This window comes from Lissotriton helveticus, chromosome 5_1 (genome assembly GCF_964261635.1).
Source record: "Lissotriton helveticus chromosome 5_1, aLisHel1.1, whole genome shotgun sequence".
Classification (NCBI taxonomy): domain Eukaryota; kingdom Metazoa; phylum Chordata; class Amphibia; order Caudata; family Salamandridae; genus Lissotriton; species Lissotriton helveticus.
The window spans coordinates 446,930,171-446,942,702 of NC_136065.1; the positions used below are offsets into that span (position 1 = coordinate 446,930,171).

The window sequence follows — 12,532 nt, forward strand, 5'->3', positions numbered from 1 at the left end:
CTTCCAGTGCTTACATATGGACTCCGAAATAGACAATGCATCAGATTGGAAAATGGAGCAGTCGCAGAATGGCATTAAGATGGACTGATTCGGAAAGGGAGTGGGACCTGTGGGCAGACCATGACTGCTTATGGTTGGTGATTTATAGCTTTGCCTCCCGGTCAAAAATCACATTAGGGTGCATTGGTTACACAACTTGGACTTATGACCACAGCCCACACACAAAAGGCACACCACATGGAGGACCATGACCAACAACTGCTTGTGGCATTCCCTGCACAACTTAAAGTATGTTATTTATATTTGGGAGGGAGGGGGGGGCATAATCCACTAGCAACTGTTTTGTAGAATTTCAAAACAGTCAGAAGGCATACAAAGTTGGTAAAGGAGCTACGGATCCACGTTGAAGGGCACATAACGAACCGGAGTGCCAGTGTTACCTCACCCACAGGAAGCGGGTGAATAGAGTTCAAAGTGCGTCGGGTTTCGTCGTGCGGTTCACTGGAGCCTGAAGATGAAGATGCTGCAGGCGGCCAGTCGAGAAGAGTTCCGGTGGATCCAAGGGGGGATCTGAAGATGTGAAGACCTGAAAGCAGAGGGGACAATGTTCAAAGCCACTAGCCAGTGACTACCGTGGAACCAGGAGGGAACCAGGCGATGTCGGGTGCCAACAGGTGAAGAAGGGAAGCTTGTCTCGGCAGCCACGTGGCCACGAAGAGGTCAGCGACGTCCAGGAGTCGATCACGAGCTGTCCCACGCAGGCTCTGGCTGATGGCGGTGTCGGCAACTTGATTGAAGCAAACAGGCCTTGGCAAAAGCAAGCCACGCAGGAAGTGAAGAAAGCTTGTTGCTCTGACCAGCAAGGTCAGAGGGGCTGCTCCTTTTTACAGGAGTGAGGGCCAGTCTGGAGCAACCAGACCAGCGGTGTTGATTGTAGATTGTCGCCACGATAGCTACTAGCCAACAGGCCAGTAACCGGGATGACGCGTCGAGTGGCAAAATGCAAAAGGGCCCCACGCAGATCGTGGAGATGCTGGAGGGCTGATCTTCGGTGCAGATGCTGCTCGGTGGTGGGGCTTCTCACACCCCAAAGCACAGCATTGAGGGTACCTCGGGTGCTGGTGCAGTCAGCTTCTCGGGGGTCTTTCAAGATGGCCGGTCCCACGTCTCTCGATGTCTCCACGGGTCTCTTCTTTTCAGGGACTGTGGATCGGGCTGTGAGATGTCTGGGAATCCAGGTCTTGTCGGGCTCTGGGCTCGGGCTCCGGCAGAAGGCGGCGGCAAAGCAGACGTCGAGTTGCTGGATGGTGCCTGTGGTCACTCCTTGGCCACAAGGGAGATGCTCTTCAGTGCAGCAGAATGTCGAAGTCCAGTTTTCTTCTTAGTTGCAAGTCGAGCTCAGGATGATCTTAGTTGCAAGTCGAGTTCAGGATGATCTGAAGTCTTAGGACACAGCTCCTACTCTTAAACCAAATCTAGGGGCCGGATTACCTGCTAGGTCCCTCCTCTGGGTGGGACCAGGAAGGGGGGTGGTTACACCCACTTTCCTTTGTCCAGTTTCGCGCCAGGACTGGGGCTGGAGAGCCCCAGGACCGGTTTGAACTGGCATATGCACAGTGACACCTTGTGTGCCCCAGGCATGTCTCATTCTATTCAGCCCTCCCTAACCCACTACACAAAATCCTGTCTGGAGTGGTGCAAGCACCTCCCCTGACCGGAAACCCTTTGTCAAAGCCTCCCAAGCTGGAAGGACTCCCAGCAGCAGGAAGTCAGACTTGTGTCTGTGGAGGCAGCATCCATTTTGTGATGCTGAGGCTCGTGTTTACCTTTACCTGGGTTTCAGGTTAGGTACATGTCGTGTCCCTCAAGAAGGGTGGAATGCTACCCCCTTCGCCCGAATTGGCGAAGGGGTAGTATTCCAATTCGTATGACACCTTACTCGACATGTTTTGATAAAGCCAAACCAAAGATAGCATTTAACCGCGAGGTTCATAATGCACTTAAGATTATATGGTATGGCAATATCATGAAACAGCTGAAGGACATTGTTCCGAAAGCTGCAGACAGGCTCAGCTCATGCCAAAGCACCATCTCACATGAAACCAAGCACTCTGCCTCTAGGATTGTCAAGGCCTTCCATAGGAGTGACTCATAGGTTAACATGTGTCCATATAGGGTAGATATAGATATACTATACCTAAATAAGAGGTCATTACACCAACTTACCCCAGCTGAGTGATCAGCCAGTTGTGTCAAATAGCTAGGCCAGGCCAGGGGTGGCACAATACATGCTGCAGACCCTGGTAGGCCTTGGATACACCTATGCCCTGGGTAACTAGGGTACACTGTTACAGGGGCCTATAAGGTGAACCAGTTCCAATTGGTAATGCACCAAGAGTGCATTGGCATTAATTTAGAGAGAACAGCAGGCTGTGGATCTGATTAGCAGGCCCACAGCCACATTAAGTCAGAAACCAGTGAAGCAAAAAGCAAATATTTGGGGTGACCATAGGATAGCAGACCCTACTCTCCTACACCGTTTTACACGTGAACAGTAACAAAGAGTAACATGAAGAAATACTCTTGTTCAAAAGTGGCAGAACACGTATGATAGTCTTATTGGAGCAGCGTTCATTTTACAACACAAACTGACTTTTTTATACAAAAAGAACAGTGACTTTTTTTGCTCTAGTGCGGCGTGAAAACGTTCAAAACTGTTGGGTAGGATTTGTTTTTCAGTATTGTCTGCCCAGTGTTATGCTGCCATCTAGTGCCTAGTTGGAATTTGACGTTTAGGTTGAAGTAAACCATCAATCCACGTTCTCTTAACTTATATCAAGCATGATCCGGCTGAGAGATTGCTCACTGGTGCAGTTTGATTCATTTTTTTTTTTTTTACAGAAATGATTTTGCTTTGCTAGTACAATGTGTTTGTAAGGTTTAGTATTCATGCTTGCGGGATTTAAGCTTACAGTTTATATGTGCCAGCTTCCACATTTTGGTTTTCTTTTCCAGAGGGCACCCTGATCTAGTTTGTTTAAGTGGGTAGCTGCACTACAATCTCCCTTTCGTGAGGGATGGGCATGAGTTTGGGAAAGAGTTCTTTTCACATTAAGCGTTACACGCGGCCCCTACGCGGGTGTAGGTAATAGGAGTTCTCTCATTAAGCGTTACACACAGCCTCTACACAGAGGTGGGTTCATGGGTATGGTTTCCATTCACAGTGGTTAGATTTGTTCTATTTGGTAACCCTGACACGGGTCATGTTTATTGGGTCTTCACCAATTAACATAACATGTAACCCTTTCACTGGGTTGGTTTTGGTGTATGGGTAAGGTTCCCCTACACAGGGTGTATTTTCAAAGTTTATGGTCCCATATACATGGTTAAAGTCTCAGACCCTTACAGGAGGGAGGACTTTTATGGGTCTCAGTCCCATGTGTTTGTACCTCAAATTAGGGGTGAAAGATTGGATTTCAGCTCCATCTTCACTGCGTATGTAGGTTTCCTTACATGAGTAAACTTGTCTATTCATTTGTTGCCTTGCAGTAGGGATCGGAGTTGTGGGGTGAGTTTTTGCCCTTTGCAAGAATGTTTTCTCATTATATTTATTGTGAGAGGATGGGTTATTTTATTCAATGTATTGGTTGTAAGCTATCCATTCTTTCTATTTCAAACGGCTCTGACCCTCTCATGATGTTTACTTAATTGCACATCCCTTGGTTTTTAACTGTTTATTGCATTTGTAATTTTTCGTGTGTATAGCTTTTTCTCTTAATCTTTACCTGTGTTTGTAATTTTTGTTTTTTTATGTTAAAAGGAGGGGGTGTTATGCCCTGCATAGTTAACTTATTTCTTGTAGTTTATCTATCTTCCTGCTGCTCAGCCAGTGTGTGTGTTTAGAGTACAATGTTGGGAATGCAGTGATGCAGGGAATGTTGGGTGTCTGTGTCAGTGAGGAATGACAGAGATGGGCTGAGCAGCAGGCAAGCTGGTGGGGTTTGCGGTCACCCGGAACTAAGAGCTTCTCTACTGGCTACCTACATCTACATCACCTCTTTACCTGGACTACCTATCTGATGTACTGGTGTACCATCTTCATATACTTGGACCAGTTACAGATTAAAGGTACTTATGAACTTTACTTGGCTACCAGTGTCTACTGGTGCCACAGGGTACAACACACAGATTTAAGTCACTGCTGGCATTAGTGAACTTATTCTGTCGAACCGGAGAAAGCAAGTTCAAGGTTGAACACTCTGGTGCTAAGGTCCTGAGAAGGAGTAGCATCCTGGTCAGCATAGGACCTGATCGATTTTAATGCTAAAGGACATCAGGTCATCAGATAGCCACTGAACTGACATCATCCAAAGTACTTAAGGAAAACACATGATAATTTCATAATACCAACAAATATTGTTTCCATGGGTTATCTGCTTTGTCATTACACATGAGAAAGGTAGATGTTTTAGCTTTGAAAACAGCTCGACTATGGCTGTGATCATGAACATGGTACACTACAAGGCTAGCAGTTAAACAGGACATGTTTCCAGTATTTCGAGGATCCTAGCTACATTTCGAGGATTCCAACGTCTTCAGAGAACTAATCAATGTTCCAAGCTTAAGTTTAATTATCTTTCATTTTTTTGAGCCACATCTTCCAGATTGGCAGTAGTGTCCAAGAAGTCTGATGGTTCATCAGAAGTTCATAAAGCTGTATTCATTAGGGATCTCACATTATTTATGTTTCTCACAAGAATACTGGAATGTTTAAAACCTGGACCCCTTTTTAATCTTGAATTTGACAGAAACCAAAAAATGGATCAATATGACCTGTCCAAGAGAGTGCTGACATTGGCTAACATCAAGGGCAGTCACATGTGAGAACAAACAGATCATGACAATGACCTCTTCATTGGTTGGGAGCTTACCAGTTGTAAGAAGCTCAGATTGCCCAAGGTCTTCATTTTTTCTAGATCATCATTTTTTGGGGTGAGAGGGTGTGGACCTAGATATTAAGATTACCTAGGAGGAAGGGGTGCTTTGACATGTACTTCATCACCTAGACTTAGTAGTGAGTGGTGGTAAGACAAAAAAGTTCATGTTCTCTTTTCTACAACGATTGAAGAGTTTGGAGCAGGAAAGTAATTAATTAATTCAAAAGAGTTGGAGTGCAGGCTTAGTTCTTTGTAGCTTATGCATGATTGATACATCAGTGTTGCTACCTGGCCAGACCTTTTCTTTAACCCTTTGTACATGTAGGGCTGAAAGTCTTTGCCTGTTCATGCACCTTGTCCATCTAATTCTTTATAAAAATTTAGATTTCTCTGGCATACCATGTGTTCTTCATCCAGTGGATAGAACATATTTGTGCTCAGTGGACGAGAACCATGTTTTGCATTTCCCCCCTGTAGAGCACAAGGCTCTAGTGGACCAGCAGTGCACTCATTACTCTATGGTGAGGCTGACATTAGGAGAAGTGAACTGAGAAATCAAGACCAAGGCCTTTTTATCTGCATCAGTGGGCGAGGTATTGGTTGACAATGTAAAAACAATTTTCTTACCCACAACGGTGGCTCCTTTTCCACCACCCTGAAGCTCCATGCTCTCGTCTGGATACATGCTGTGAAACAATGCTTGTGTTTTATGCAAGGAGACCATGAGGCTGTGTTAATGGTGTCTTCTTAGACACACTACACGTTGAACAAACAGTGGGTTCGCTCACGGTAAAGTGATCCAGACTTGCTGGTCTTTGAAGTGGGACTGAAGCTTGTGCATCAGATCCTGTCTAGCTTAGTTTCACTTGTCTAGTTTCTGCACTATGACCTATTTTCAATGCAGTCATCTACCATGCAACACAAGGCTTAAACAGGTTGCCTGTCTGGACCGTCCAGCTCTGCATTAACCCAACCCCAGCTTGGAATGTCTGGCCTGTAATTTACCAATCCACACCCCAATCATCATCTGTTGGTCCCACCGTCAAGAGTATGAAGTTTGTAATACCACTAAAGAGGATTCCTGCTATGGCGGGCGAGGCATCAGATAACACATTCTGATTTTCCCCTTACTTCCTACCAGAACATTTGCGAGGCAGTTTTTGGATATGCCTCTACTTTGAACTAAAACTTTATATCACCAGATGAGAGGATGGCAACTTATGAGGGGAAGCGTTTTCAGTTGCAGTCTCCTTCTTCCCCTCCCCATAAGGCAGAGTAATAGCGACCTTTTTTGAAAATGTGCTCTACAGCCAAGCTAGAGGAACTATCTGAAGACCGACCACCTGAACTAGCAGTCCCAGAGACCACCACCTCTTAAGCCTGTACAGGCAACCCATTGGCCAGTACCATGTGCCAGTGACTGTCAAACATGTGATTCACAGGGTTAGAAGGGACCAAATACATCAAATTCATCAACTAAATACTGAACAATGGTGAACAATGTTCAGTTGGCGACTGGTCAAGACGAAAGTGTTCAATATCAGCAGCTGATCCTGAAACACTGAATAGAAATCGTGATGAATAAAGCACATCAGTTTTTTTCCAATTTAGTTGTGCCGACAAGATGTTTGCAGTCTAAGTGGCTGCTGAGACCGAAAGCTAAACCTTCCTGTTCAGACTGCACAATGACCATTAACTGCTACATTGGCTGATGAACCACCGACCCCTTACAAGCCGCAGTTGAGGTACAGAATTTCAGTGTGAGCTGGCAATTCGTGATGCAAAGGCATGCCACATACTGTTGTGGAAACATAGCGCAATCATTACCTTGAAAGCATAATCTAGGGAACAAAAGAATCATGTGAAGAAAGTTGGCTGATCTAATCCATGCAAAGGAAGTTATGAATATTGAGACTGAACACAAGAGACAAGAAATTGATGCAACCCAATAAGAGATTGGTGGAGATTAATGAACAGTTTTATCAAACTGGAATCCTTGTTATGCTAATTTCTTTGGTCCTTTAGCAATTCTGAATTTCTTTTTCAATTTAAAAACCCATTGTCTTAGGTACTGAATGGTCTGCAACTTTACAGAACATTTGTTTTCATGGAACAAATGTCTATTGGTACTGTGCCTTTGTGAACAAAAGCTAAATAACCAAATACACTTGAGAGACAAGACCACGGTGTCTAAGGAAGTCCAAGGAACTTTCCAAAGAGTTACCTGTTGAATTGTACTGCTTCAATCCTGGGCAAGGAGCACAGAGAAGCATATTTTGTATTGGCAGCTTGGGACTCTGGATATATCACTTGAAGAATAGCAGTACTTATAGGATCCACAAATCCTAGTAATCAAGATTCGATTGATGATAGAAGGGGAGACACTGGGCCCATCCTGGGTTTCATGCACATTCACCACTGGCTCGGTTAAAGAAAGGGGAAGGCACTATGATTTCACACTGCCATTTTTCATCCTGGCTAGGGATATTTAAAATGGAATTTATAGGCAACTTGAGAGATTTATCTGACCTGGGATGGCTTGTATAGTCTGACACTATTCTGTTGGTAGACCTAAGAGGTTGTGAACTTTGCCAATGAAGGGGGCAAAGAAATGTTTAAAAGCTTGTTAAAGCAGCAGAAGCTGTGGTGAAGAAAAGGGACCTGGCTGCCACTGCCCTATTTTGAGCTAAGTGCAACACCTTCACTATGGGATTCCTGTGAAAGTGTAGACCTGCTCTTACCCATCAAATACTAGATCAATATGATTGGGTAACTAGAATAAACTTGCAGCAATTCACAGTAATTTGCATGTGAAAACACAGATCTATGCATCAGACGCTTTTCCAATATTCTTCAATTTAGTAACCTAAATTTGGCCTGCAACTTTAAAACTTCAGACAAACTAAGTTCCAGAGTCTTTCTTAACACAAGGGTTGCGGTCTGTGCCGCTTCTTTAACTTTGTATTTATAATATATGCTTCTGTACTTTAGTGATGTTAAGAACTAAAAACGTTTTAAAAGTTGAATATACCGGCTTTTACTCTTTTGGTTTAATGTACTCTACAGCACACACACACATACTCACCATGTCCTGTGACAGTCAGGTTATGAGTACTGAAAACGTTCTCAGCACTTTCCAATGTAACAGTGCAATGTGCCAGCATACTGAATTTGGCTCCGCTAATGAAAAAACAGAAAAACACATTTTCTTACATACACCATTTTAACATTAGTCAATGTCTCAGGTTTGTGGTGTACATAGCACCCACCACTCTTAACAGGTGTGAAAAAAGAATTCCACTAAGGAATCAAAACCCAAAACTGATATTACCAATAGTACATCTGTAGAGACCTCCGTTAATTCCATACATGAGAAAAACTAAGCTTTTAGCAACACACCTTGTAACTGCAACCACCATTAACCCTACCTACCCATTACTTAAGCCATCTATCCATAATATTTAAAGGACTATTTCAAGATACCCTCACTGCGAAACCAAACCCCTTACCCATACAAATAAAATTGTCTTTATTCTGATACCATCACTTAAACATTAAGCTGACAAATGTTATGTTGCATTGTATGAATATTAAATTAAAATCCCAACAATTAGTGAGTGTATATTTATAATCTCAATTAAAACAAATTGCAAACAGGTAGCCAAATGATTGCAAATGTTAAATATTCAACTATATATATTTTTTTATTAAACATTCAATTTTAAGGAAATCGTGAACCCTAACATTGTAAAAAGGTTGCAGTAATAACGAAGACAACCCAAAAAATATGGGGGAGACTGGTTTACAGCGAAAAGCTTAATCCCACTACCGGAGCCCCTACAGCCTCAGGCACCACTGAAAAGCTTTCATACATTATCTGGAACCACCAGGATAGAAAAGGCCATCAGGCCCAGTAGATGGAGGACTTGCAGAACTAAAACTAGAACTAAATAGAAGTATTATTCAGATGCATCTGAAATATATACCAAATGACTGCTATCATAGGAGGAGGGGAAAAAAAGTGTTCATGCAGGTGGTTTCAACTTTGGACACATGAAGGTTGAGCTTCTGAATGGAAATGAGGTGGGACTTCTGGGTGTTGATGGAAAAGCCCAAGCCATGCAGAAGGGTTCTGGCACACCGAAGATGCTCCTTAACCAGCTCTAGGGATCCCACCTTCACAGCCTCTCCTCAAACTGCAGAAATACTCGGACTACAGAACTTATGAGGGAAACTACGACCACTGGCAACACTTTGGTGAACACATGCAAAGTGGTTGTTATACCAAACTGTAGTACCACAAATTGGTAATCGTTGAGCCCAACGAGAAATCGAAGAAAACCAGTGAGGGGAGAGGACTGACAAATAGAAAATGGTGTCCTGGAGATCAAGGGACAACAACAGATACAGTGCAATGCTAGAAAGTAGAATTTGGCATGGGGGCAGCATTAGGTTATTGCCCTGACGAGTGCAGATGTTCAGGAGCCATAGGTCCAGAATGCGTCTGAGACCTTGTCCTTCTGGGGGACCAAGTAGTAGAAATAATAAAATCCTGTGCCTAGCTAGAGAAGGGTTTCTTCTGGTCAGCTAAGGCCACTTCATTAAATGTAGAATTTTGGTCAAGATATTGGATTTGCCTCATCACTGGTCAAGGCCCATTCCAGTTTATCCGACACTTTCTGTACTACAGTGGGAAAAGTAAAGACTGTCTGAAGGAGTAAGTGATGTCCCGCTAAGAGTGAAATGTCACCAGCACATTGTAGGTTCAAGTAGACAAAAGCCTATGTATTATAAGGAGGGTAGAGGTTGCCAGCTTATGAATTGTCTTCCCCTGTGCACCAGTTATGTCATAGAGGGCATATCCAGGGCATTAGAATAAGAGCCGGAGAGTGCCTCCAGCAGGGTAAATTGTAGGTTTAGGGAGGCGCTGACAGCTTCAAACAAACCTATTCTGCTGCCACACAGGTAATTTCATCCAACTTCAAAAGTTGCAAGTGGAGCGGACAGTTTCATAGGCTGCACGGTAGCAACACAGCCTGGTGCCTTAAATGACAACAGCTTCTTGGAGGCGCTGAGGCCTGTGAAGACATGAAGATAGGTGGCGTCTGGGTCAGCACTATTGGAAATGTCAAAGCCACAGGCTCAGTCACACTCTTGTGGAGAAGTCCAGAGGGTTTCAGACCGACTCTGAAATTATCACACATAGCCAATGCCTTGATCAGAGAAGGCATTAAAGATAATGGGGTAACCCTGTGACCCTCAGAACCTGGGTATTAGTACTACAGTCTACTACAGGTTTTATAGGATAAACCAATTGCTTAGTATTCAATAAATGATACAACATAAAAGAAATGAATTAGTTATGGGAACACAGTCTAATTAGAGGAGTACTAAAGATACTCATTCTTTTGTTTGAATGTAATATTTACTACTTTAGTATATGTCTGTCACATATATGTATTCAACAACATATAACCATACTGACGGTATGCGAGCACGGCTAATGAACCAGTCTCTAGCATGTTTGTAATAATTTTTATCCCAATCCCACATCGCTGTACTTCATGTACCGAGGACCATTACAAATTTATTGACCTAGATGGAAACTTCTTTTTACTAATCCCTGGACCCTCTGTCCAACTTTCAATCAATAGCTAAATGGCATATTTGTAATGTTTTACTGTCATCTTAGTGTCTCCATGGAGACTAACTTTCTCCTAAAAAAACACACCAAGACAAAACTTCATGGCCATTTTAGGAAGCCTCAGAAACCTTGCCTCACCCTCAAACTCACATACACCATCGGACATCTATTGGACCCGATTTGCTCCTCAATCAGCAACATCACTGTCAACAAGCCAGCAACTATTACTTGGACAGACGACACTCATCAGTTTCAGCATACCTATCTCACACCATCACAGACCTACTGCCACCAGAACTGCCAGCTGCAGCTGGAAAAGCATCGAATCTTTAACAGCTGGATCAGCACATGAGCAAACAGCCTGGCTCCCCTAAAGATCAACCCAAGAGCCAAACCACTTGTGAGCTGGTAGGTACAAAGAGGAACTCAGGCTTATGAAACGCCACGGCAAGCAACTGGAGCGAAAATGGAGAACAAGTCAAGACACCGCGGATAAAGACTTCTTCAAATCAGCTGTAAATTGCTACAATAAGCAGATACATAACTCCAAGCGCACAGCTCTTGCAGATCACGTAGATGCAAGCTCTAAAAGGGCATCAAATATTTCACCATGCCTTCTGCTGCCTCCAGCAACATCACCCCCTCACACACCCATTGCAATAAGCTCTCAGAATTCTTATGTGACAAAATCACCTCCATATACAGCAACTTCGATCTTCAACTGGATCTGGTCACTGTCGCAATTCAACTTCCCATGGCGGCCCATGAATAAATCCTGACCGCATGGCCTGCCGTCACCACCATCGAAATCGCTACTGCCATGAAGACCATCCACTTGGGTGCTCCATCTGACAGGCCCCCATCATGTCTTCACTAAAGGACTACTACAGATCAGTGAAGCACTAACATGCATCCTCAATGCCGCAATCGACTACAACAGACACAAGAAACCATCCACTGACCCGGACACACTTTCAACTAGGCACCCATCTCCCTCCTACCACACCTGGCAAAGGTCTTCAACTGACGCCTCACCGACCACCTCAACTCCCACCAGCTCTTCGATGACACACAGTCCAGATTTAGGCCCAACCACAGTGCAGAAACAGCACTTATTACCACAGACAACATCCACATGATCCTAGACAGAGGAGACTCCGCAGCCCTTATTCTCCTAGACCCCTTTTGCAGCATTTGACAGACTCACATCCCACCCTCATCAGGCACCCGCATGTAATTGGCATCCAACTACCCGATCGACGATTAATCTAGTCCTTATTAAAAATAGAAGACAAGCTGCCAGACTGGCACCTTACTCCTCAGAAGCTTGCAAAGTGCCTCATGGTTCATCACTCGGCTCTATCCGCTATAAAGTAAACATGATCCCTCTGGCTACTGTTATTCTCACTCACAACATCAACATCCTCTCCTACACACAATAGAACTCTCTCCCACACAAGAAACAAGTTCACCGCCTGCCTGGCAAACTCCCTCAAAGCTGAACACAGACAAGACAGAAGTAGTGACCTTCGGGAAGACCCCTTCACTATCGAACTCCAACTGGCGGCTGAACTTAGACCCACGTCCCGAAAATATGTCCGAAACCTCTGAATAATTATAGACCGCAAACTGGACATGGCAACCCACATCAATGCAGTCCCTGCATCCTGCTTCCACACCCTGAAGATGCTGAAGATCTTCAAATGCCTCCCAAGCAGAAAAACGGTTACACACCGTAGTCACCAACAACCTGGACTATGGGAACAACCTCTATGCTGGGATCCACAAGCAACTAACTGGAAGGCTACAAACCATCCAAAACTCGCCAGCAAGACTCTTCTTTCCACACACAACTCAGATCACACCTCAGGGAACTACACCTTCCGATACACAAAGTGCTCAATTCAAACTCCTCACACACATTTAAGCCAATACACAACTCTGGTCGCAC

The 12,532-nt window shown here is 44.1% G+C and overlaps 1 protein-coding gene across 1 annotated transcript in view; it reads right to left on the reverse strand.

Moving 5' to 3' along the window:
• RTKN2 (rhotekin 2) overlaps window positions 1–12,532 on the reverse strand; it is a 299,871-nt gene that overhangs the window by 130,157 nt on the left and 157,182 nt on the right. Inside the window, exon 7 of the mRNA XM_078642689.1 lies at window positions 8,023–8,117. Coding sequence (XP_078498815.1) covers window positions 8,023–8,117 — 95 coding nt within the window. The remainder of the gene's footprint in view (window positions 1–8,022; window positions 8,118–12,532) is intronic.